The following is a 27,793-nucleotide window of genomic DNA, read 5'->3' as shown; positions in this document are numbered from 1 at the left end:
ACTAGTATATACAAACATTGATAATAATGTCATACCAACACATACATACACGCAAGTCCAAACATACACCCAAACGAACAAACAAACAAACAAACACACAAACACACACACACACACACACACACACACACACATTCACGCCTAAACGTATGGAGGAATGCGGCAGGGGTTTTTATAAACTGATTATTAGTCGGAAAGAATACCATATATTTTGTCTCCTGCTGACATAGATGGGAATAAAGGATGCACACTGGTTATATGTATATCTACGTTAGAATTAAACATTGAACGCTATGTAGGGCCTTGAGTAACAGAGCCCGGACCAGACAACCCAGTGATGGATCTTGCGACTAACCTTGCACCAAACCTGGAATGATAACATCCATGGCCTGAGTCACCGAGCCTGACCACGCGGTCCATTTGGTCGCAGCTTACGACCAGCACAGGTGGACTGGGATCGGTCTACCAACACTGATTCCCCGAGAGAAGAAGTGTGTTTGACACTGGGTACTTATTCCAACCTGGAGCTCACCAGCGATGTTTTCTGAATATTCATTGCTCATATGTGCTAATTGCATGCAGATTTAGTGTGTGAGTCAGTTTAGTTTTTCGCCGCACTCAGCAATATTCCAGCTATATGGCGGCGGTCTCATGCAGTTTTAAATATCATATTGATATACAACACATTAACACTGAACACTGACCAATATTCCAGCTGTCTGTAAATAATCTAGTCTGGGCCAGATAATCTAGTGATCAACATCATGAGCCTCGATCTACGAAATGAAATGAAATGAGTCAACCATTTGAAACAACTGTTATGAAATTAGAAATCACTTCATTCCTCGCTTGCGTTTTATGCATTTTTTAACCTTTATCACTCTGTCGTTCGTTATTGAACGTCCCGTCGTACGTGATGTGAATGAATAACTTTGAACAGACACATAACCCTTTGCTTGTTCTGTGACCGAGTTTCAACGAGGCACCATAAAACATTCCTAGACTTGCTCTAATCTGTGTCTTGACACACTTGTGTTTTGTCAACATACTGGAGTTACCGTGTGGCTTATCTGTCCGCTAACACAAGACGTGGCAGCTGCCGGGTGCCGGAGTACATCCACTGACAGAGCGACACATCCCCGGTACCCGCTTCATAACGCTGCTCGCTGACACAGCTACCCCATACACGCCTGGCGACAAGCACGTGGAGTGTGAACAGTCCGCGATCGAGTGACGTGAGTATAGGCTTGGTTTGGTGATTGCTGCTGGTTTAGGGTAGGACGGACAGGGCTGTCAGTATAGCACGTGTCTCAGCAGAAGCTCTACACTGGTGGAATGTATTTTAGTTTCGCTTTCCGTTTGAAAATCTCACTTGAAATTCGAAATGGCATGCAAACATATATGAGTACAGTTTGTGTTTTTAAGAAGCGTTGACAGTTTTAATTCGTGTCCTGGGAAAACTCGCTTAAACGGGCATGTCTGGTGACTTCACACAGGGTGACACTCAGTCATCGGAAAAGGAAGTGTCCCTTACTGACTTTAGGAGATATAATCTACGAAAGTGGATCGGATGGTCGTTCTCTTTGACTTGGCTGATAGCGAGGAGGTGGCTCTTGATTTTAGTCACTGGATTTTCGTTTTTAGACTCGATCATTTACAGGCATCCATACTATGGCTGAAATATTGAAAGAAGGTTTTTGTGAAACTCGGGGAGACTTTGTTGTCTGTAAAAAGTTTGGTTTCAGTCAGGATTCACTTTTGGTTAAGAAGTTAGAAACCAGTTGCAGTTAACCCACACCCACACCTAAACCCACACCCGAAACCACATCCACACCCAACCCAAAACCTAAACCCACACCCACATCAGAACCCACAACCACACCCACGCCCACGCCCACACCCACACCCACACACCTAACCACCACCGCCATAAGATGGGCACCTGTCCTAACTAGGTTACGTTACAGGTTAAGGTAAGAGGAAAGCTTGTTGTAATCTTATCGTCCACCGATGAGGCGAGAAAGGAATTCAAACCCACGATCGTATATATTTATCTGTCACGTCAAGGGATCCCGCAGCGATCAGGCCGCGTCCGCACCACGGTGTGACGTCACAAAAGATATAGCTTTACAGCGATGAGAATACGCACTCGATATGAAAAAAATGTCACCAGGACAGCAGATGATGTTACAGCAATTAGGCAAACATTTTAGTTAAGTGAAACTATTTGTGCAGGCTTGCAAGCACAACACATAGACAGTCAGCACCGTTGTGTCGAAGTTTTTAAGCTGACGGGCCCTGTGTAAATACTTCGAGATATTGACCCGTGAAGGTCCGGGTAAGAATTTTGGCCTTCAGTAACCCATGCTTGCCGTAAGAGGCGACTAACGGGATCGGGTGGTCAGGCTCGCTAGCTTGGTTGACACATGTCATCGGTTCCCAAGTGCGCAGATCAATGCTCATTCTGTTGATCACTGGATTGTCTGGTCCAGACTCGATTATTTACAGACCGCCGCCACATAGCTGGAATATTGCTGAGTACGGCGTAAAACTCAACTCACTCACTTCGAGTTATTAGAGGTGCGACACAATCGCAAAATGATGACTGAGTTAAAGTACACAGGGACCCAACCTTTACTGCAGGACAATCGTATGTCCGATATATCAAAAATCTTCTGGTGTCCCCCCGCCGTGATATTCCTGGAATATTGCTAAAAGCGGCGTAAAACTAAAACTCAGTCAGTCAGTATATCAAAAATCGACAAAACATGACTGTTATACTATCAAATAAATACTAGTATTGGTGAGTAAACATGGTAAGCATATTTAACAATAGTCCAGCAATATCACAGCGTAGGGACCAGAAATCGGCTTCACACATTGCACCCACGTCGGGAATCGAACCACAGGCCCCCACTGCGGGTCAGAAAATCGATAAACTAGGCTCCGGTTTAGTATCAACACCCCCTACTATATAATATAGAAAGGTTCATCACAGAAATACGATGACATGATCGAAAAACGGACAATTACGCACATGTCAATGAATATATCGTATTTTAAAGGTCTCACAAGTATCAAAAGCTTTTGTACATATCTCTGATGTATGTATGAGGCATATACATGGGCTTTCCGTGGGGATGCATTTGATGGTTTTATTAAATCGCCAAAGACCAAGTTGCTGTGCCGGAAGTGTACAAAACTAGGTCGTCAGCGCAATCAAATTGGTTAATAAAATGACAACAAATGCACGTGCGAAAATGAGAGGGAAACTCAAACGTCTATCATCCAAGATGTCACTATCTGATGTTTTATCTTGGTAAGAATAATTTTAAAAACGAGTACAAATATTTTTTAAAGAAACACATTCATTCAGTGTAATGTGTTAGCCAATCAGATCGCCGGAGGTAGTGAAATCGAGCTAGTTTTGTATACGGACCGATGAATTGCAATCTAACTCGAAAACTAATAAACATAAAATACTCAATGAAACGCTGATCATAATCAAAACATTATACCCACTCTGTGAGGTTTTTGCAGAAAACGGATGGAGACGGCACAGCACAGGTTAATGAATAAATAACTTTGTCTGTGAACGTGCTTCTTGAACACATGACTCGTAACAAACAGTGAACTGTGTCAGTATTTTAATGATAGATTGTTAAACAACTTTATTATTTTTAGGACAAAGGTTCTGCAAAAACCTCACAGAGTGGGTATGATGTTTTGATTATGATCAGCGTTTCATTGAGTATGTTATGTTTATTAGTTTTCGAGTTAGATTGCAATTCATCGGCCCGCTTTTGAGCCAAACGGACTGTAACGTGTCTTTCTTTCATAAAGTTGATGTTGAGATATGTAAAACAGTGTGATACCCATAGAAAAGCTTAAATCAGCCATCGTATTAAATATCTCAAAATATATAGGTAGCATGGCCACCCGAAGATCGACAGGACTGGATGTTATTTGTAAATTGTTACTTGCCCATTTTAATTCCCCTAAAGGATTATCTTATGTTAGTTGGTATCTCTATCCCCTAGCCCAACCCCAACCACCGTCTGCGACACCCGACCTAGCTACATCCTTTACAGTTTCACAATTAAAAATATTATTTTGTACGTCAGCTATCGTTTCTAATAAAGCTAAGTCTACTTTCAAAATGGTCATTTAAAAAGTGTCCTTTGTAATACAATATCATCGCACACTAATTAACATAAAGCCATGGTCTGTTCCAAATAAGTCGACTTGGCCTTAACCGCATTGCTCATTTCTGCACTAATCTCTCCTCAGTAAAGTCCCTTTTTACGTTTTCTATCTCCCTGCAATCGAGACTGTAGTTAGGCCGAACTTGGTTTAACAGATATTTCACACTTTCACATATTAACTACATAAATTGTGGATATAAATGTGAAATATCAGGGTTTTTTTCTGTTTCCGACAGTAGTTTAATGCATTGCGTGACCGTATCACAACTGGTTGGGTCTATTATTGTGAAGGGGTGCACCTTTGTCAGTTCATTGTGAACATGTCCGAACAGCCGAGACAAGGTCTCTTCGACATCTCAGTGTCGAGAAATCATCTGCAATGTCCTAAATTTCTTTAATGTTTAATGTAGTAATAGTATTAAAGTAACACTGCATAATTACAGCAGATCTGAACACATCTATGTGTCAATAGACGTTGCTTCAATTCTAGTTCACATCAGTTTGTAATTTATTCATACTATATTCTATGCGTATGGATATTTATTGCAAACAAATGTTTGTAAGAGCTGTCCACAAATATGACACTTCTATGCACTTACATCAATTAATTGTATGTGTTAGTTTAACTACCACAGAAATATATGTAGTCTGTCCCATTATCCCCGAACCACATTATTTTCCCTCCTGCCCAGCCCTATCTGCAATGTTAAACGTTCTAAATGAAGCAAGTCTAGATTTCCTCAGTTTCAGATCTGAATATCCCATCTCGCAGGGGCTCCTTTTCAGTTTAAAAGGATTTACTTATTACAATAAAAATCATAAATATTCAGATACTTAGCGTAAGTCTATAATATATGTCAAAAGGAACTATAAACCACTTTTGTTGCATGAACTGACCGCGTTCTAGTTTCGGGTTTAGGTTTCATTAACCGGGTTTTTTGTACAAACCGGTTAATGAAACCTAAAACCGAAACTAGAACGCGTTTGTCAGAACAAACCTATGATTGGTTGATACATGACCCCATTGCAATTGCATAAACGCATGGCCGATTACAGTGAAACAGAATACGGTGGAAATACAAAATAACTTCATCTGTTCGGGTAACTATCGTAGACCAGCTAGTACATGTCAGCGAGAAGTTTAGCGTACATGCCTTTTGGGGGCTGTCTGGTGCACTGACGCCAGTGGACGGTGAGGTGTGTCTGTCCAGCTGGGCTTCCAAACACACGCCTTGTCCGTATTGTCTAAGAATAGTAACATGTGTAGAAGCAGTCAACACGACCTTATTAAATTGTGTTTAAAGTTAATAACCTGCAACAAAATACATTTTCAGTAAAAGAATGTGGAATACATAAAGATACATGGTAGTGTTGGGAATTGGTTAAAATCTCATAATTGATGATTGGTTCATTACCACCGATCAATCATCGAAAATAATTGGTTAGCGTCATTTATGAAATTTGTTAATGCTCAAAAAATAAGGAAAAAAACTTGTAGTTATTTTGGGGGTTTTGGCAATATTTCACATCTTTAAAGGATGACTAGTATGTTAGGAACATAAATTTCTTGGTGTCTTTAAGATAAATTCAATCATGACTTAGACGCTTGTAGTGCTTATGAAATGTAACTGAAAAATATTGTTAATGAAAACAAGTGTTCCAGAATTGTTTGTGTTCGATTATGAGAAAACACGATCGATTGCTTGGTCGTTTAGTCACTGCGACCAATCTTCGATTATTTCAATTAATCGGATCACCACTAATACATGGACTATATACGGTTAGACGGTACTCGCTCGGGTGCACATTGACAGACCTTGTACGGTCGGTGTAAAGCTTCTTCACACTTACTTCGAATTGACAGGAATCAGGGAGAATCAGCCAGATATATTTTTCTCAAAAATTCGAACCGCATTCGGGAGAGAATGTCAAAATAAACAAAAATTTGTAAGAATGCTGTTGGAATACTTAGAACTCACTTCGAACATGCCTCGAATGATTCTTACTCATTCCAAATGTACTAGATCACGAATGCAGCTCGAATGAATCGGAATACTGTAGGAATAATTAGGATGCCGTTAGAATACACTAAGAATTCTTAAAATGAATTTCGACTGCCGTACGAGTCCGGTTCGATTGCTGCGTGAATAACACTCGAATTTCAGTTGGAACGTACCTCGAATGCTGTACGAATTTACATAGAATGCATTCAGAACCCTCTTGGAATGATCCCCGAATATGGATCGTATGTTAAAGAAAATTAAAACAGAATGCAGCTCGAATATTTCAAATGCCCTTCAAATGCACTTTGAATGTAACACGAATGTCCGAAATGCATCTAGAATGCTGCCGGAATGTTCCACAAAGGGTATAAAAACCTGTTGAATCTGGACTATTCATCAGTTTCTGCCCAACTCCTATACAGCATGGACCCCCTGGACCATGTTACGTGGCTCCAGATTGCTGTCGAGATCTGATTGAAAGAGATGCGGAGAAAACCAGGAGGAGACCCCGGAGATTCCAGACCAGACCATGGCTGACAGAGGAAAGGAGGAGGCTGTATGGATATTACACAAGACTGACGGAGGAGCTCAGAGTTGAGGACACGCAGTCTTTCTTCAACTACCTTAGGATGGAGCCTGCCATGTTTGATGAGTTTGTGCAGAGAGTGGGACCAAGAATACAGAAGCAGAATACATATTATATGAGACAGGCGCTACCTCCAGGCTTGAACCTAGCCATCACATTGAGGTTCCTGGCTCCAGGTGATAGATACCCCAACATCATGTACAGCTTCCGCGTGGCAAGGAACACAATCAGCCGGATCATCCGAGAAGTATGTCAGGTCATTGTAGAGGAATGCAAGGATGAGGTTACCATCATCCCTACCACTCCAGAAGAATGCGCACCCATTAAAGAGGTATTCAGAAACAGGTGGAATATTCCTCGTGCCGTAGGAGCTTTAAATGGCAAACATGTGGCCATTAGGAAACCTGCCAAGAACGACTCATTGTACCACAACTACAAGGGCTTCTTCTTTGTGGTCCTCGTGGTCTTTGTAGGTGGAAATCACAAGTTCCTGTGGGTGGACGTTGGTGCTTACGAAAGTATGTCTGATGCTCAGATCTTCAACGAGTGCGAGCTCAAGGATTGTCTTGAAGACGGGAGCGTAGGATTTCCTGATCCGTTCCCCTTACCCCAAGATGACGAGTGTATGCCATGCTTTATTCTGGGAGATGATGCCTTTGGAAAAAGGACCTTCTTGATGAAACCGTATGGTCATAGGACTATCCAGAGAGAGGAGAGAATCTACAACTACAGGATCAGCAGGGGCCGACGGGTAGCGGAAAATTCATTTGGAATCATGGCCCAGAGATGGCAAATCCTCCTCACCACCATGCTGCCAAGGCCTTCCGTTGTGAAGGACATCATTGAATGCTGTGTCTGCCTGCACAACCTGATGAGGAATCGTTATCCTCATCTCCACATTGGTATGGTGGGTGAGGAAGACGAGCAGCACAACGTGGTGCCAGGAGGCTGGAGACAACTTGCGCAGCTTAAAGGTGTGAATGATATCTGAAGTTTCAGTGACAGGTGGCTACGCTTTTTATGCTATTCGGCGGTGTTCTGATGACGTCGTGGCTCATTTGAAGAGCATTCGGGACGTACTGACTGTATTCGAGCTGTATTCGATGTACATTCGAGCTGTATTCCAAGTGCAGTCGAAATATTTCGACAGGTTTGAATAATATTCCACCTAAACTGCACCAGCATTCGAAGTACATTCGAGGCGCATTCAGTACATTCTTGCAGGATTTGAAGTGGCTTGCCTTTTCTTTTCTCCCTCAAATACGTTCAGAATACTTAGAATGCAGTTAGAATGCAGTAAGAATATTTAGAATGCAGTTAGAATGCATTTTAAATGCTATTCGATATTTTTCCACTTCGAATGTACCTCGAACGTTATGAACATGTTCAAAACATTCGGGCATGTTACAAGAATTGGCACGAATAGTTGGAGTGTATTCGGAATGGAGTAAGAAGTTTTAGAATGCAGTTCGAATTTCAGGAATCTCCAGGAATTTTCATTCCGACAGCATTCCGGCTCATTCCACATCAAGTGTGAAAGGGGTATAAAATTCGAATTGATCAAAAGATTTTGTTGGGTGAATCGTACCTTCATTATTCAAAGTAAGCCATCGTCGTGGGCTATCAGAAGAAGCAATAAACTCAAGGGGAACGTGATATTTGTCAGGGAATATATGCATGTAGACTCCTTGCACGTAATGAATATTCACCACTTGTGTGATATATGAGGGTTATACATGTATATGTATATTTACCGAACAAAAGCGAGTACCTGTGGCTTAGAAGGAAAAGTTACGTTGACATCGTACATGCTCTGATTTACATACATATACATTCAACCATGTGCCGGTATTAATACGAATCCACTTAAAAGGCTTTACAGCACAAGGCTATGTCAAGCGACATTTGTTGCGGGCATCATCACGATGCGTTCACTGTTTCAGCAGCAGCAACAATGGAGATGGAGGACTTACAGATGAAGACCCCCGAGAAGAAGTCTTCCTATGTCCAGTTTAAAGAAAATTTCGAAGACCCAATCTACAAGAACAAGTTCATATGTACACTGTTCCTGTTCTGGGCGTACATTGTCCTGGTGAGTTCACTGATCGATGTTTATTGATTCCTGGTCGCGTCCTTTGAACCCTCTAATCAACCAATCAGTGTCAAGGCTTCTTAATTCTCGGTACGATCGTGCGAAATATTCCGGACCTGAATATCGAATATTATCGATGTGTTCAGAATGGAAAAACGAAGCCACAATCTACTGTTATGGGCTTATATTGAATCCTGTCGTATGAGCGCCATGCCATTTGCACCCAAAAGGGTTAACTGAAGTGTATGAAATTAGGCCCGTCCAACCGACCGAGACGGTCTAGATTTCTGACGGACGGTCTAAATCCACAGCTAGCCAGCCCGATGGTCTGGTAAATTTTTTGGATGTTCCATATATCTGAGCAATTTCACCATATTTGGTCTGGTTAAATCCATTTTGGGCTGGTAACATTTTGAAGTTACCAGCCCTGATGTCTGGCTGGATCTTTGGCTTATTTCATACACTGTTAACTGTTGAAAATATGTTTTTTTCTTTTTGTTTTGTGGTTTTGATTTGTTATCGAGGAAAGGAAATGAAATCGAATAGTTTTGTTCAAGAACCAGCACATTCATCATTAAATTAGTCGGTCACTATGAGGGTCAGCCGAACGTCATCTCATGGTTAAGTTACAGTTATCTCTAGGGCAGGTTCATTTGGTTGATTGTGTGTCATCTTCCCCTAACGGCGTGGCTCCGTGTTCATAATATCCTTCACTGGATCACCTGGTCCAGCCTCAATTATTCACATGCCGCCGTCATATAGATTGAGTGGGTGGTGGGGTAGATTAGTGGTTAACATGTTTGATTTTCACACTGAAGACCCGGGTTCGATTCCCCACATGTTAAAATATGTCCAGCCAATTGCTGTGGTCCCTCGCCGTGATGTTGCAGCATACAACCATATTCATTGATCCTATTGCTTGAATACTGTGCGACGTTTGACAACTCCCATTCATTCATTTTTGGTGCTATTTCTGCAGGGTTTTTCTGCTGGCCAAACGGGCCCTTCCTTCCTGGACCTCATGCTGATCACTAATACCAAGCTGGAGCAAGCCTCCGCCCTGTTCACATCAGGAGCTGTGGGCTACACCACTGGTGCCTTCGTCACCGGAATTCTGTACGACAAGTGTAACAAGCTGCTGTTGCTGGCAGCCTGCCTAGTCAGCAGCGCCATCGGCACCGCCGTCATCCCGCTCTGTACGCCGCTGCCGGCGATGATCGCTATGTACTTCATCAGATCCTTCGTGTCAGCGGGGGTGGAGACAGGTTGGTATATGTACATACTGGTTATGTCATAGTTTGAAGTACTACGGTACCGGGAAGGTTGGTTGGTTGTTTTTAAACGCCGCACTCAGCAATATTCCAGATATATTGCAGGGTATGTAAATAAGACTGGACCAGACAAGCCAGTGATTAACAGCATGAGCATCGAGCTACGCTGCTGGGATTCGATGCCATGCATCAGGTCAGCGAGCCTGACCACCCGATCCCGTTAATCGCCTCTTACGACAAGCATGGGTTGCTGAACATCAATTCTAACCCGGATCTTCGCAGGGTTAAATCAATGTAACTTTTATGACATGAAATCAATAAATACTCCAACATGTAACAGCTATAATCAAGCTATTCTACTTCCAGGAGGTAATGCCGACTTGATCCGACTCTGGGGCAAGGATAGTCGAGTTTTTATGCAGATTCTTCACTTCTCTTTCGCCTTAGGGGGTCTCATAGCCCCTCTGGTGACAGAACCCTTCCAAGCTCCAAAGTCAGCCCACGCCACAACAGAACCTGTCAATGAGACCCATCTCTTTCAGTATGGGGACAATACAACTACTGCGTACGTCCAGGAACTTTCAGGATTAAATGGCACCAGTAATAACATGACGATTGCAGACACTGAAGACGCTCCGAAATCTCAAATCCTTTTTGCTTTCTTAATCACGGCTGTTCTGTTTCTCTCAGCTTCTGTTCCCTTTTTTGTGGAGTTTTTTTCTTCGTAAAGTTGACAAGAACCGGAAGCCAGTAGAGGAGAAACAAGATGGCCGTCAAGGAATACCACTTCCGGTCTATATAATAACAGTGGCTATGATTGGGGCATTCTATTTCTGTTATTGCGCGATAGAGGAGACGTTTATGTCGTTCCTGGCGGTGTTTACTGTGGAAGGGTTGGACTGGGACAAGTCCGATGGTGCTTTGGTTACGTCAGTGTTTTGGGGGAGCTTTGCTGCATTTCGGTTCCTTGGGATCTTTATCATAAAGATATTTTCTCCATCCTCAATGATAATTCTGTGTATGTTAATTCTGTCAGCGAGCTTGGGTGCATTCCTGGTCTGTTCTGTCTTTGCGTTACATATTGGAATTTGGATTTCGTCAGTTGGGGTTGGCCTTGCAACATCTGTCATATTTCCAACGACCTTCACCTGGGTCGAAGAGCATGTCATCAGGGTCACGGGAAAGATCACGTCTGTGATTACGATATGCGCTGCATCGGCGGGAATGTCGACACCACTGTTGCTAGGATACCTGATGGAGGAAGTGACGTATTTGTGGTTCTCGTATTTGCTGTTTTTAATGTCGATTATCCTGATAATTATACATATCGTGCTGCGGCTGCAGTCAGTATTTGTGTTGAAGAAATATCACAGCGCAGCTAGGGTTGAATCACCCAGTGATCTGGCTATACCTCAAGAAAAGGGAAAAATGTTTCATCCAAATGCTTGATACTTGCACGTACAATGTGTCAATGAATATTTACAAACGTTGCAACTTTGATATGTAACGGCGTGACGTAAGAGATAAATATTGTAAAGTGTATGCCATCTGTTTTGGACGAATGAAAAATGTGTCTAAAGAAATGAAAACATGTTGAGTGAGTGAGTGATTTACTGTATACTAAAGCACATGATTTACATGGAAATGTGACCCGTGAAGATCAGGGTTAGAATTGGTCTTCAGTAACCCACGCTTTCGTAAGAGGCGACTAACGGGATCGGGTGGTCAGGCTCGCTGATTTGGTTGACACATGTCATCGGTTCCCAACTGCGCAGATAGATGCTGATACTGTTGATCACTGGGTAGTCTGGTCCAGACTGGATTATTTACAGGCCGCCGCTATACAACTGGAATATCCTCTGTGTGTGGCGATAGACAACATACAAAACTACATGGACGTGTACACACAGACGAATTTGCTAAGTCACAGTTTTGAGTAAGCTTCATCCAATATGAGGATACAAGGGGGCTCCCCCTCGTTGTCAACGAGTTCCTACATGGCTTGTCCGAAGCCATAGGCGCCTAACTCTTATATATTTATAAGTATGATATATACCTATCTATATAAGATATAAAATTGTATATGTTATATAGATATGCATATATCATACTTATAAATATATAAAAGTTGGGCGAAAATGCTGTGAAGCTTTAACAGGGATTTGAATAGTGCTTTATGCATTTCACAACAGGTGAAAGGAAGGCCGGAAGTGATGCTGGTCATTAATGCGAAACCAACGAGCACAGGAATCGTGTAGACAAACCACAAAGACATAATCAAATCTGGCATTGGCCTGAGTGAGTGAGTGAGTTGAGTTTAGCTTGGCTTTGGAACATATTCCATTTATATCACAGCATATCTGCTTGATGTTGGAGGCAAACTGGAAATGATGCAGGTCGCAGGCATTTGGCACTTCGTGACTCACAAACGCAAACCAACGGTTATGGTGTTGACAGACCATTCTGGCTTAAGGTCATTAAGAATTAAACATTCCGTATTCTTGCTCAATAAATATCAGTGACATTGGTCAGATTTAGATGCAGAAAATATGGAAGCATAAAAACATATAGGGTACAAACAGTAGCATTCATTGTACGAAATTCTTGAATAGAAACGCCTTTTCATTAGTTGCCCTCACTTAAGGACCCATGAAACTCGTTATTAGGGGTCGTCTTTGTAAGTCAAGGTGTACCCCTACAACACTGGCGTACAGCATTACTAGTGTCAACTTTGATTCAGTCTAAATAATGCAGACATTTACCAAATTGATGAGATCCAGGAAACATGGGTATGGTGCTGACAAGCAAATGACCACAATCTGAAAGAATCATGTTGCAGTTGGTCAGACAATGGTGATGCTGCCTCTGACAAATAGAAGTGCATACAAAACCTGTGATTTTGTGGAACAAATTTAGAATAGATGCAATATTATTACAAACATGTAAACAGGTTGTTTTCCTCTGGTGTAGAAATATCTGTGAAGGCATGGTCCGATTTAAGGAACACCAAGGAAAACCGGATGCATCCTGGTCCAATAAACTGATCAACTTGAAATGAGCACATAATCTTGAAGTACCCAAAGTTTGATATCATGACCATGTAGTTTGCTAAACAGAGCTTGGATGTGTTGTATGTGCTCTAAGAACAAAGTATGTACATGCAGGGGCGTAAACCAGAGGGGGATGCGGGGATACACACCCCACCCCACCCCGAATTTTATTCCTGAGGAGCCTTCCACCCTAATCTTTGGACTTCATGATTTATGTGCACCCCTGTCCCCCTTCTCCAAAATTTTGGAGCCGCTCTGGTACATTGAAGGGTGGGACACCAACTACTTTTCAAAATCTGGAAGATGAGAATATCAGGTTGCATTTACTTTACCAACTGGTTCACTTATGTCAAGCTTAAGCTTTGTAAAGGACAAGGACATCTAGCAATACACTCAAAACATAACAAACTCCACACTGTCTTGCATATCATCTGTTTTAATTCATTGCTATCAAAATACACCATAATGTTACTACAGCCTAGAGATTAGGCTTGACTTCAGCAATCAGACCTTTCTGAAAAACTTATACAGCTGAACAAAATAGAGTACACAATCTGTTTAGTTCCACAGATGAAAAAGGTTTTACATCCAAAACAATATACACAAGACCTATAACATCTCATCCAAATAGCGCATCCACGAAAGTTTACCACAAACATTCTATATTTATCATCAACACCACCTGTTGACACTTCTTGTGGCAGTGATGACCTACAAAGAAACACAATCAGGGGCCTGTTCCTCAAAGCGATCGTAGCGCTACAACAGTCGTAAGTCTGTGTTAAAGTATGGGCGTTTCGATCACCTTAGCGCTACGATCGCTTTGAGGAACGGGGCCTAGGCCAGTCAGGGACATGACCAGGTATGTGAGATTAGATATAACACTGCAATGCTGTGATTTCAATTTTAGATCAGCAGATCCTGGTAACTAAGGGATGCAACTCTGCATATTGAATATTGGCCCTGTAGAAAACTGCTCCAACCCGACCTACAATATTCAGTGGCATAATAATCATAATGAAATCCAAGACAAGCAGATTAGGGGAAGTATTTGAATGCCATTATTAACTATATTGGAAACTAACTCTTAGTTGAAAAGAACTGATTGCTTGCAGCAGTCATTTATTCTTCAGTAGAATATGTAAAATCATTAACAATATGCTTGCTATAACACTCACTCTTTGAAACAATACACATTCAGTTCAACATAAAATCATCACACAAACACCCTTATAGTGGTTAAAAAGAATGAAATAAATATTATTCCATTCAGAAAACTGACCCGTACATACATTATAGACACACAGTAATTATACCACATATAAAAACTAACTTTAAATATCAGCCTTCACTTTGTCCTGGCGTTGGTTGCCATCATTTAAATATTAAGACCTGGAAGGTTCACTCACAAGGCTATCAGTTAGGCTAGTAATGGTGTAAATTACATGAACTTAATGTCAATTAATATATAAATTTAGACAGAGCACAAAGCATCCCCAAGATATTCATGATGTGTTACTTTTTTCTTGAGTATACTATGTTTTTTCACCAGCCATGAATTGATATGGATGTTTTGCAGTGTAGTGATAAGCTTTTGAAACGTGGCTGTTTTCAACTGATGGAAGTCAAAAGGATTTCTAGGAATTTATGTGAACTTGATTTATCTGATGTGCAGGATATGGACAGAGTGACCACCAGGCTATGTGAGTGAGTGTGTATGCTTGGACATTGCCTTTCACAATATTCCAGCATTATCATGGTGGGGGACACCAGAAATGGGTTTCACACATTGTACCATATTCGGGAATCAAACCCAGGTCCTCAGAGGAATGAGCAAATGCCTTAATCACTAGGCCACCCCACCAGCTTATCTGCGTGTGATGTTACCTGTGTCATAAGTCAGAATATAGGTCTTTGAGTAACCAGTAAAGAATGACGACTCATCACAAAGCTTCCATAAACATCCTTGAATGGTGCAGGAACATAGAGTGTATGAACCTGTCAATTATTGAAGAGGGTATCATTCACAGCTTATTTGTAAAACATTGTTTGTGGACAAGTTTGATCAAGTATCGGGGACAATTTTTTTAATGCCCTTTATCAGATTTCCAAGGTCACTCTATTTTGTGGAATCCCTGATTCCTAAGAGAATGATCAGAGTTTTATTTTGCAGCACTATGGTAGCCTATAATGGACAAGATCACATTTCCTGATATAAAATATACATTGTTGACTACAGACTTTATGATCATGTGGACAGCATGGTGGATGTGAAGATCTGTTGGAGAATCTGGGGCAGGTTTTTGTTGTCCATACACACGTAGGCGTGACCCATCGGTAGCTGCTTCGTCAGCCTGGAATGTAGAAACATGCATCAATATTATTATATCTAAGGCCAGACCAATTTTATTTCTTGTTTTATGGGGTTTTGTCCTCAGTAAACCTAAAGGCAGGAGGGAAAAAAATAATAAATAAAATCACCAGTCAAAGTAATATTCCTTCTAAATACTAAAATGTTTTTACTTTTGGCAATTTATGAAGTGTATATGGGGCAAAATAAAATCTAACAAAAAAAATTCTTGTAAGTTTACATTTTTGGCCAACAAAATTAATTTCAATTATTTTTCAACTGGCGGATCCGTAAAACAAGAAATAAAATTGGTCTGGCCTAAAAATTATCTTATTTTTGTTTCTTTGTTATTTAACCATGAGCAATATTCCAGTTATATCGCAGCGGTCTGTACACAGCTGAGTCTGGACCAGACAATCTTGTGATCAAAATCATGATCATTGATCTACGCAAACAGGATATGAAGACTGTGTCAACCAAGTCAGCAAGCCTGACCACCAGATCCTGTTAGTTTCCTCTTACCAATTCTAACCCAGATTTTCACAGGTTGTTATAATTTATTGCTACTGTTGCCTACATCTACCAGTGACTAGAGTGGTGACATATATCCTGCTGAGGATTCATGATCAGTGTGCAATTTTCATTCTCAGCTCCCTGAGCAGTATACAACAGTACTAGGTGCTGGCTGTCCAAATATTAATGATAATATGTACCATTGTTGAAGTTGGTTCCAACAAACAGCAATCTCATCCAGAGTCTGATCGGAGAAATTCGAACAAACCCTAATCCTACCTGACGGCTTGATCGCCAAGTGATCCGATGAAGATAGCATAGGCATTGACGTCTTCATTGGAGTTAAGGATTTCTGCAAATCGCGAAGGTCGGATTCCATATCTGTCGAAGTTGGCATCACTGAGGAGGAGAACGAAGTGTTCGTCAGCCTCTTCATTGCCGATGACCTGGATGGCGTTCTTGGTAGCCTCCAGTGTGTTGTCTCCGCTCAGACAGAACTGGGAGTGGGCGTGCATCAGCTGGCAGAGTACACAAACAGTTGGCTTCAATACAAAACTGAGCTAAACATGTTTAGACATTTACCTGGATATCCCCATGTTAAAGCTCAGAGAACAATCGGCGATACATCTATGATTATTACAAGTGAGCGAGTTTTTACGCCGCTTTTAGCCATATTGCAGCAATATCACGGCGGGGGACACCAAAAATGGACTTCAGAGACTGTACCCATGTGGGAATTGAATTCGGGCCTTCAGCATGACGAGCGAATGCTTTAACCACTAGGCTACTCCACTGCCCTGATTATTGCAAAATGACATGTAGTTACAGTCAAACATTGTTGTGTTCAACTTACGTTTGTCTCTAAATAACAGCTGGATCCCCAGTACTATATCCACGCAAATAGTACATGCACAAGGCACTGGTACTTTTTTCCTCGATCATTGGATGTCAATCTCAATGGCACATCATATTATCAATCTCAACTCCCTGGGGAGCGTACAACTCTTGCAGCCACTAGGCGCACCAAGTTATTGCAGCTTTCCCATCCTTGCGGGATACCCATTCACAGCTGAACTGGGACACATAGTCACAGTACTTTGTCCAAGTTTACTGCGCGTTTCTGTACCCGCAACTAGGTGTTCGCACATATTTATGAGGCCACCATCTGGTCAATTACCAACGGATTCGCAGGTTCTTTTAAGTGCACAGACCTGTGTACTGTACACAAGGGGTTCTGACAACGTGGAAAGAGTCTGCACACAAAGTTGACTCCAAGGTTTTACATCCGGTCACAGGTGGGCTCGATCCCCGACACCTCAAGCTCGCTGAATCACTAACCTGGCACCTAATAGACAGTTTGCCCACAACGCCCTACCAGTATTCCTTAATTTGTTATCATTTTGCAGCTGTATCAGACCTTGGATAACTCAAAATAGGTCCCTCTAACTTTGACACACAGTGTTTGACTGTAGTTGTATGGATGGTAGCACACTATCCATGATTTCCAGAAAAGATATCCAGCAGTATACTAACCATGTTTCATATAAGGATATCTATATTGAGAGTCTGGTAGCATATTTTTGCTATGATTTGCCTAAAATGGCATCCAGACACTTGCCTGTTCGAGAGTACGCTGACCATGCTTTCTAGTAAAGATATCTACATAGTTGTGTGGCCAACAGTATACTATCCCTGAATATGAATTCTAAATAGTTGTATGTACGGCAACATGAACCCACCTTCAGCACATTGAGTCTCTCTCGGTTGTTGGTGGGTGGTTTATCTGCATTAACAAACTCAACCCTGTAATCCTCTCCTGAGTGGCCGTAGATGTCATACTGGAATAGAGAGCCATTATCGGCTGTAATTGACTGACATCTCTCAGTATATTCAAAGAGGCAGTAAAATCACTGCTGCAGCAGTCAAGGATGCTCACAAGGTTGGAGAAGTCACTCTCTCCATTCCAGACTCTATTATCTATATCCAAATATATTTAAAAAACAAAATCTAACCAATCTCCTTTCACTTACTCATTCAGACAAACAAGTATATTTTGTGAAATGACATCCCTTGAATTAAAGCTAAAAATACAGCCTCATAGTAGACCTTTAAGTGATTTACTGACTGACTGAGTTTGGTTTTATGCCACTTTTAGCATGTCATGTTAACGAACGGAAAGCCTGATTACATAAAAATGAAAATATAAAAGAAAAAGGCACGGGCATGTTATGACATGTCACAAATGGAAAAAAAAATCGCTACAGTTTTTGCTTCTTTCGTGGTTTATCTGGACATTATAAATGTAAGCTTGCATTTTCATTAAAAAATAAATTTATTTAAGTTGTAGTTGTATTATTTCAATTTTATTATAAAAATAAACTTCATATTTATCATCATGATATAGGTAATGTCTGTGAATGTCTACATCTCTACAATCCAAGATGGCGGTCAAATGTGAATAATGAACAACGGATATAGTGAACTAAATTTAACCAAACCTGCAGAGGTTTTCAATTCTTTGAAGAGAGTCGTCCTTGGGGTACATATTATGCATTTTCCGGCTGAAAAATGTCCTGTGACAGTTGTATCAATGTTTTTTGAATAAAAAGATTGTACAATAAATAAACTCTTTTATTTATTATACGGACCCTACCTCACGGAGTTACCTCCCTTAGCGCATGCGCACCAACTGGGTAGGCTCCTAGACCCGTATCATCATTCCTTCTGCTGAATTCTTATCAGTGAACAGAATTGCGGGGAGGTGGGAGGCCCTACCCCAAGGACGACTCTCTTCAAAGAATTGAAAACCTCCGCAGGTTTGGTTAATTCTTTTTCAGAGAGATCGTCCTTGGGGTACATATTATGCATAAACACAGACTCCCAAAGACCGGAGGCCAGGGAGGAGGGAATTCTGTCCAAGCACACTCAAAATATAGCGATCGTATCATGGAAAAAATTGAACAGATGCCATAACACTCACCTGTCACTTTCGACCCAGTTTAAGCTTCGCGAGAGGCATTATGGGAGGGAACTGACAGGGAGGATTTGTGCTCAAAGGCGACCTCTAGCATAATGAGACATTGCGTAGTGCGAATATCAACGAAATCCGACCCACTAAGTGGCTTCTTTCATGAGAGCACCGTGAGGAAAACAAAATACCACTCACTAACGATACAGTAACTCCGTAGAGAGAATCGAAAGGGGTACAGGTTCTCTGAGTGAGCTCACATTAGCAGACATGTAAATAATGGAATCTTATTGTACAGTAGCGTCAAAACAAACCAATAAACCAAGACTCACTTTCGGTCAGGGTGGCAGGACACTGTCCACTGGAGAGAACAATACGGCCAAAGTTTGCGCGATTCACGGGAATGCGTGTCGAGCTGATAATGGCGATATAAGCGTGCTTGGCGGCTCCAAATAGCGGCGGAGCAGATCTCTTCAATGGGGAGTGCCGATGCAAAAGCTTTTGATGCGCTACTGCCCTGACCGAGTGAGCCTTCAACCCCTCAGGGGAGGCTTGCCCTTAGCCTGATAAGCGGCACAAATACGATACTAGCCAGCGAGACAAAGTCTGCTTGCTGCGGCTGGCAGACCAGCCTTCCGCCACCGTAACAACAGAACAGCTGGGTACCCGTCACGGATCCCCTGCGTTCGTTTGAGATAGACTTTGGCGTCTTCACGGACATCCAGCGGGTGAGTGCTCGTAGGAGTGGTCCCCGATGTGGAAGGCTGGGTAAGAGTAGGAAGTTCGATAGGAGCTGTCACATGGAAAGCGTGATCGACCTTCGGTCGGTAAGTATCTGGGAGGCGAATACTGACACGATCCGTGTGAAACACAGTCAGCGGGTCGGACGACATAGCATGTAAATCGCCGACCCTTGACCAGATGTTACCGCTACCAGAAAAACAGCTTTCCAGGTCAACAACTGAATGGAAATAGCCGATAGGTGTGAGAAAGTGGGACGCACAGCCAATCGAAAGCACGATCGACAAATCCCAAGGTGGACTGGTTAAGCCTGAGAGCAGGTCGAATCCGTTCAGCGCCAGCGAAAGCGCTATGCGAGAGGGTGCTGCCCCAGAAGAGCACCATCGACAGGGGTGTGAAAAGTGGAAATAGCGGTGGAGTAGCCGCTGAATGGTCGAAGCCGCCAGGCCTTCTTCCAAAGCGAGCTTGCAAAACTCCAATACTCAGACTAAATCCGCCAAAAGGGATCTGCAATCCCCTTATCTGAACACCAGCGCGCATAGCGGGACCACCTATCCTCGTACTGAGCGTTTGCCGAATCCGCCTCGAAGCCAGAATTGTGTCTGCAACTGCTGCAGGAATTCCAGCGTGCCTCGAGGTTAGACCTGACAGAGGCCAAGCCACCCACTGAATCCGTGGATTTGGGTGGGAAGCTCCGTTCTGAGTGAGAATGTCGATTCGCAAAGGTAATAGAACAGGAGGCTGAGCCAGAAACCTGAGAATTACCGGAAACCAGCTCTGTGGCGGCCAAAGCGGTGCCAGTAGCACAAGTAGCCGAGCTGGCTGGGTGGACAGCTGTGAAAGGACACGGGGAATAAGTGGTAATGGCGGAGGCAGCCCAGAGCACTTTGCCCGTCCAATCCAGCAGGAAGGCGTCGGCAGCCAAGCCCTGGGTCGGTATCCGAGAGCAGAACACGGGTGTCTGATCGTCCGTCGGGGCATAAACAGATCCACCTGGAGCGACCCGTACAACTGGGAGATTACTGTGAATATCTGCCTGTCGAGCATCCACTCGTCGCGGGGCCAGGATCCGGCGAGAGGCGCATCTGCTCGCCGTTCTCCAGCCCGGGGAGATAAACAGGGAGTACCTGACAATCGTACTGAGTGGCTCCAGAGGAGAAAGTCCCACGCTTCCGGAGGCGCTGGGGACACCGTGCCTCCCTGCTTCAGGATATGCGACATGGCCGTCTGGTTGTCTAACTGAAGGCGGACTACCTGGCCACGGACATGCTCTCTGAAGCGCTTCGAATACCAACCGCACAGCTCTCAGTTCCAACACGTTGATGTGAAGGTGAGCCCGGCCGGACCAGAGTCGGAAGCCGACAGACTGCCCAAACGCCCCAGCCCGTGAGGGCGCATCTGTCTGAACTGTGAGAGCTGGCGTCCGGGATTTCCAAAGGGAACCCCTGGTGAGATTCCGACATTTGTCCACCACTGAAGGTGAGGTGTCAACCACCGGGGACTGTGAGACTGCGCTCCAGATCCTCCGTGTGAGTCCACAGCCGAGCCAAAGCTTGCTGTATGGGGCGCATCCTCAACAGCGCCCGCCACACTACAGAGATCGTCGCCGCCAATATGGCCCAGTAGAGCGGAGCCAAGTCCGTGCTGGTGCCTGGGGCTGGGAGAGGAATGAAGAGACCATCTCCCGAACTCTGGTGACCGGTCGAGGCGACAAGGAAGCGAGATCCTTGTTCGTTTGGAATCGGCGCTCCAAGAAAAACCAAGTCCTGGGTGGGTACCAGGTCGGATTTCTTGAGGTTGATGATCCACCCCAGTCGAGTTAGAATGTCTATCACTGTGTGAGTAGCATCTTGATTTCGCTGGCTGTGTTAGTGCTCGAGCAACCAGTCGTCTAGGTAAGGGTAACAACGCGCCTTCCTTGCGGCGAGCTAGGGTAGCTGGGACTAACATGAGCTTGGTGAACACCCTTGGGGCAGTCGATATGCCGAAAGGAGCACCCTGAATTGGTAATACATCCCGTCGTAAAGAGGAGCGAAGGTACTGCTTGAGCGAGGGATGTATGGGTATTATCTGAATCGCATCCTTTAGGTCGATTGGCGTGAGCCAATCGCCCGGGCTGAACAGATGAGATCACCGCGCGCAGTGTCTCCATCTTGAAGGATGGTACCGAGCATGCGATTCAACCCCTTGAGGTTGAGAATCGGGCCGGAACCCGCCGTCTTTCTTCCGGGCGAGGAAGTGCGTGGAATAAAATCCCGCCTGTTCCTCTCCCGGTGGAATGCGCTTTCGATTAGCGGACTTGTCCAGCAGAGCCTGAACCGTCGCGCAATATGTCCGCCCTGGCTTGACATGGCGGCACCGAGTGCGGCGTATGCGGTGAAGTCGAGGCGGACCACCGCTTCCACAGTGGGAGATGGCCTATGCTGACCGTGGCCAGCACCCAAAGCGTTGTTGGTAGCCTTCTCCCATTCCGGCAGGAATAGAGAAGGCGGCCTCCCACTGGGATCACGGGGTAGGAAGCTGGCGTGTGTAGACCGAGTAAGCGGAGCTGACTGGGCGTGACACACGCTTGAGCGGCAGCCTGATGGGTCAACGGGAGGTGGGGCAGACCTCCAGCGCCCAGCGAAAAAAAGGCTGGGAGCTAGTCGAGGACTGCTCCTTGCCCCTACCCTTGGCCGGACCTGTTCCTCCGCCTACCCCTACCAAGCGGCCGAAGCCAGCCGGCGAACTTCGGGTGTAGGCTGCACCCGGCGGAGGAAGGTGGCGCGGGGCTGAGGCCCGGAGACACCAGCGGGTGCTCCAACAAGGCCTTAGAGTCCTTGAAGGAGGTAGCTGCAGCGGCAGCCTCCCGTATGACCTGCTGGGCCCCTGGAAAGAGGGTGGCTCCCAGGCGGAAGGGAGGGCCAGCAAGGTCTGCTGTGTTGCTGCCGAGTACCTAGGCGTCGACAGCCACAGCCTGCGCATCCCCATGACTGCGCACATCACCGTCGCGCGCAGCAGACCGCAAAGAGTCGCTGGGCGAGGTGAGCCTGCACTTCCAGCTGGCCGGAGCAGCACGACATGCGGCGACCGTCGCCAGCATGCCCCTCCGCCCAGGGCCGACCTCTGAACCGAGGAGAGGTAGGCCTCATGGACCACCACCGCACCTGCTGCATCGGCGTTCGGTGGACCTCCTCGTAGGTCCGGTACGCGCGCCTGCAGGCGCCCGCGAGGGCAAAGGTGGAGTTGGCGCCTTGCCGAGCAGCGAGCTGCTCGGGAGGAAGCCGAGCCTCCCCAGAGGCGGCGGAAGTGAAAACACATTCGTCAACAATTGGTACAACGAACAGGAATCCTCCCCAAGCTGGTAGCGCCCGCCGCGAGTTCAGGTAAGTCAAACCTTACTTTCGGGCACCAGACAGAGAGGGATCGACCCCGTCCGAGACCAGCGAAGGCAGAATGCGGAGCTGCGTCTGTGAGGGTTGCCTAGGGGCAAGCGCCTGCGCCAGGCAAAGCGGAACTCAGTCGAGTCCACGCAACCAGCAGGCACTGCGGCCTGGGGTAGGCCCTCGGCAATTCTCTGCGGACCTCCCGCAAGGCGAAGCAAAGCGGAAGCCGCCGTCATGCTCCTCGACCTCCCCAAGCTCCATTGCCTCGGCGTCCGAGGCCGAGTCAGAGGCTGGGTCTCCTCGTAAGAGGACCCTAACCCGACCCGGTGGACTGCCTAGCGCTAGGAACCACAGGAAGGGAAGAACAGACAGACTGCTCCCGTCAGCACCAGCGGCGTCGCGTGGACCCGGTCCCGAGGCGGCTGGAGGCAGGCCAGGCAGAACTGGTGCCTCGGCTCTCATGGGGGCGGTGTGCGCCAAGGACCGGAATACCAGGAATACTCAGCGGCCCTCATGCGCGAGCTCGAGAGGGGACTGGGAGCACCTCCCTCTCCCGGAGCAGCCCGGCGTCGGATCGAAGCCAGAGGCAGCGGATCTACAGGCGCCTCAAGGCGAGGGATCGAGCCGAGCCAGCGATCCCACCCGGACTCTCCGCCCCGTCCGGAGTGGGTGAGGAACTCCTGCGGAGACCTCCAACCGACTCCGCGAGCGAAGGACTTCATCGAGTCCATCTGCTGCTGAAACATAGACTCCATCAGTGACATGTCAAAACCACTTTCGAAGTGGCAGGAGAGGGGAAGGGCCACGGGATTTTTTTCCCTTTTTGACACTGCGTTTGGACTTAGGCGGGGAACCTGCGTCAGGTCCCCTCCCCGCCTCCACGCATTTAGCGATAGAACAAGGTGTCGGCAGCCCGCTTCTTCTGGGCCGGGGGAAAAGGCCAGACAAATAGTGCAGGAGTCAGCCTCATGGCCTGTCTTCTCCAGACAGGCCACGCAACTGGAATGACTGTCGGCCCGGGGGATACTCCCCACAGAGCCGAACAGCATGAAAAGGCCTGAAACAAACACGCAAACATGTTAGTTAGCGGCGCCAGCAGCATATAAACACGTAGAAAACATTGAAAAACTACGTGAAGGTTACCCGCGGAAAGTAATAGTTGGTTTTAATCGCCAATATTACGACCACATGGGCAGCTAAACTTCCCGCCATGGCAGAGCAACACGTCGCGTAACCCGCGGGAAAGTTGGCGTATTTTGTATTAATACAAAGTCACAATTATGAAACAACCAACTGTAAAGCTTTACTGTTCCTTGTTTTAGGCAAATAAAGACCATACATACAGGTGGTGTCTCAGACATAGCTTTCTTAGTAGCTTTCAGCGCTGTCCGGCTCATGAAGTGCGTTCTATAAACACGTCTGTTCACGGCAGTGACAGCAGAAGGAATGATGATACGGGTCTAGGAGCCTACCCAGTTGGTGCGCATGCGCTAAGGGAGGTAACTCCGTGAGGTAGGGTCCGTATAATAAATAAAAGAGTTTATTTATTGTACAATCTTTTTATTCAAAAAACATTGATACAACTGTCACAGGACATTTTTCAGCCGGAAAATGCATAATAGTACCCCAAGGACGATCTCTCTGAAAAAGAATTCTTGGTCCCTTGGAGTTCGTTATATCCGTGTTCTACTGTATTCCAGCAACATCACGGCAGGGGACACCAGAAATGGTTTAAGTGATTTAAGATAGTAATGAAGGATATGACTTTATGGATAATATCTCTTGTTTATTGCAAAGAGTGATTTTTCAATGTAGATTCTTACACTGTTATAAGGCTACAAGTGACTTCACGCAAGGGATGAGAGGAATATATGCATAGTATGATGTGACACGCAGTGGATTAACATTATCTACAGGTAATTGATAACTAGCAGGACATGATTTGATGACTGCAATCTGCTATGTAATCCATGAGAGCTGCTGTCAAACTTGCCTACCTTGAACTTGTCTTCGTACTTTTCAAAAGCTTCCATCACCATCAGCGTAGCCTCCATCTCACGCTCCAGGCGGCCGTCATGGCCGTTGAAGCGGTACATGCTCCCCGACACATCTACCACCAGGCGGAGCCGCTTTGGTTTCTCTTGCGGTGTTCCCATCTAAAACAACAGTGATGGAGTAAATGAGTCGGTGAAAAACTAAATACTGATGAACAGAGGGTAATCATCACCTCAACACAATCTGTTCTACATTGTCATCGGTCATCAACGTTGTCATCGGTCATCAACGTTGTCATCGGTCATCAACGTTGTCATCGGTCATCAATGTTGTCCTCATCCTGTAAGGTTCCTAATTCAATGTAACCTTTGAGGAGATGGTTTCTATAACTGATGACATTTGGAAGGGCTGTGGGGTAGCCTAGTGGTTTAAGCATTCGCTCGTCATGCCAAAGACCCAGATTTGATTCACCACATGGGTTCAATGTGTGAAGCCAATTTCTGATGTCCCTTGTTGTGACATTGCTGGAATATTCCTAGGAGTGTTGTAAAACTAAATTCATCCACTCAGCCACCCATTCACCTACTGACTCACTCACAAATACCATTGAGTTACAGTTACAGAGGACCTGTAGCATTCATTTGTCAGCATCTGGTTCAGTTCAGGGTTCAGCTTTTAACTACGAGACATCGTTATCAAAACATTCTGAAGCCAGCATATATGAGAAAATATCATCCCAAATATAACATGTTACAGTGGGAGTGAAGCTGCCATAAATTGCTGCGTGAGTGAGTGAGTTGAGTTTTATGCCGCCATCAGCAATATTCCAGCTATATGGCCGGCGGTCTGTAAATAATCAAGCCTGGACCAGACAATCCAGTGATCAACAGCATGAGCATCGATCTGCGCACTTGGGAACCGATGACATGTGTCAACCAAGTCAGCGAGCCTGACCACCCGATCCCGTTAGTCGCCTCTTACGACAAGCATGGGTTACTAAAGATCAATATTCTAACCTGGACCTTCACGGATAAATTACTGAGTGCCACAATAGGATTTGAATCAAAGACCTTCTGATACAATGTCAGATGCCTTGGTCACATGACCATAGCAGTTAGCCATGGATGCTTGGATGTCATCTGTTTGAAACTCATTGCCCAGTTGAAACAGTAATTACCACAGAATGTTTCTTTACTCTTGTTGCATTAGAGACATTTAGTACAGAATACTTCCTCTGTATTTGATGTAGAACTGTTCTATTGTCTTACCTCTGGCTCCTTCTCACCCCTCCTCCTGTAAATGGACTTCTCCCCTGTCAACCCCTCTATCAACTTGGAATCATCCAGATCTCCGTAACTCTGGTTCTTCAGCCACTGTCGTTCCTTACCCTTGGCCTGGCAACAAACAAACACAGCCATGATGTACACTATATAGTGACCAAACTATGGGTCATTCTAACATGTACAGTCAGAGAATGAGGGAGTAGTACAGAGGAATGTAGAGAATGAGAGAGTAGTACAGAGGAATGTATCTAGTTGCAATAGAAACACTAATCTTGTTAACAACATCTCATCCCCATGCTCTGGGATGTGTCATTTTAAAAGATTTCTAAGGGACCGTTCGAATGGCCCCCCTAAAATTTATGTACAAATTAAGTGACCCCCCCCTTCCCCTGCAGGCCATGTACAAAATCAATGACCCCCCCATCCCTTCCCATAATTTTAAGCCTAATTCATTTTAATATTTTATGTACAAAATTACTGACACAAAATTGATGACCCCCTACCTCTCCAGAACAAAATGGGTCCCCCTAAAATCATCATCCTCATCATCCCCCAAAAAAAAATAAAAAAAAAAAATAAAATAAAATGAAATGAAATGAAATGAAATAAAAAAAAATAAAATAAAATAAAATAAAATAAAATAAAATAAAACAAAATAAAAATAATAGAAAAAAGCGCCAAAAATTATGAATGGTCCCTAAACACTGTCAACTCAAATTTCGCTTGCTGCTACAGATTCCCACATTTTAAACTAGCCATGACAGTCATAGTTTTAGTGTATTTGGCTTGCAGGGGAACCTGTGGTCAAAATGGCCTTACGAGGCCTTCTCTTTAAACTTCAAGTCACATGAAAACATTATAAAGTGAAAAGTAGGATCCAGACCGCTGACCATAGATTTCTGTGGCCTGAGGAACTCAAGTCTGAAGGGTGAATTATGACATACAGCTGGAATCTTGCTGGATTACTGCAGTACTGCAGCACCAACCAAACAACCACTCATCAACCCAACCCAACAAAAAAACAAAACAACACAACCAACAACCCACCCTCCAACCAGCAACCCAACCCACTAACCAACCAGCCTTACGAAGCAGCAAACCAACCCAACACAACAACCAACCCAAACAACACAACCAACAACCCACCCTCCAACCAGCAACCCAACCCACTAACCAACCAGCCTTAACAGCCACGAAGCAGCAAACCAACCCAACACAACAACCAACCCAAACAACACAACCAACAACCCACCCTCCAACCAGCAACCCAACCAACTAACCAACCAGCCTTACGAAGCAGCAAACCAACCCAACACAACAACCAACCCAAACAACACAACCCACCCTCCAACCAGCAACCCAACCCACTAA

The 27,793-nt window shown here is 44.7% G+C and overlaps 3 protein-coding genes across 3 annotated transcripts in view; 2 read left to right on the top strand and 1 right to left on the bottom strand.

The window, feature by feature from the left end:
• The first annotated feature begins 1,076 nt into the window (after nucleotides 1-1,076).
• On the top strand, nucleotides 1,077-11,751 carry LOC124277226 (sodium-dependent glucose transporter 1A-like). Its single transcript, XM_046712878.1, is given in 5 exon segments — nucleotides 1,077-1,235; nucleotides 8,738-8,886; nucleotides 9,866-10,151; nucleotides 10,524-10,878; nucleotides 10,880-11,751. Coding segments are annotated over 4 exon segments (1,506 nt in total). The 5' UTR covers nucleotides 1,077-1,235; nucleotides 8,738-8,748; the 3' UTR covers nucleotides 11,607-11,751.
• Nucleotides 6,838-8,331, top strand: LOC124277252. Its single transcript, XM_046712903.1, has 2 exons — nucleotides 6,838-7,312; nucleotides 8,303-8,331. Exons 1-2 carry the CDS (start codon nucleotides 6,838-6,840, stop codon nucleotides 8,329-8,331), a joined length of 504 nt encoding a protein of 167 aa, XP_046568859.1.
• Nucleotides 11,752-13,623: 1,872 nt separating the features above from the next.
• LOC124277277 (von Willebrand factor A domain-containing protein 8-like) overlaps nucleotides 13,624-27,793 on the bottom strand; it is a 70,982-nt gene continuing 56,812 nt past the window's right edge. Inside the window, 5 exon segments of the mRNA XM_046712932.1 lie at nucleotides 13,624-15,561; nucleotides 16,350-16,588; nucleotides 17,810-17,908; nucleotides 25,142-25,300; nucleotides 26,408-26,533. Of these exon segments, the coding sequence (XP_046568888.1) occupies nucleotides 15,456-15,561; nucleotides 16,350-16,588; nucleotides 17,810-17,908; nucleotides 25,142-25,300; nucleotides 26,408-26,533 (729 nt within the window). The 3' untranslated portion in view covers nucleotides 13,624-15,455.

This window comes from Haliotis rubra, unplaced genomic scaffold (assembly GCF_003918875.1).
Source record: "Haliotis rubra isolate DU_JTF1 unplaced genomic scaffold, ASM391887v1 Scf22, whole genome shotgun sequence".
Classification (NCBI taxonomy): domain Eukaryota; kingdom Metazoa; phylum Mollusca; class Gastropoda; order Lepetellida; family Haliotidae; genus Haliotis; species Haliotis rubra.
The sequence above is the reverse complement of the archived record's forward strand: the minus strand, read 5'-3'. Positions and strand labels throughout refer to the sequence as shown.

What these genes read in the sequence shown, in the direction of transcription:
- LOC124277252 (XM_046712903.1), top strand. Translation starts at nt 6,838, where the DNA reads ATGGAGCCTGCCATGTTTGATGAGTTTGTGCAGAGAGTGGGACCAAGA. An exon ending in GGACGTTGGTGCTTACGAAA is followed by an intron (nt 7,313 to 8,302) that starts GTATGTCTGATG and finishes TCATTCCGACAG; the next exon opens with CATTCCGGCTCATTCCACAT.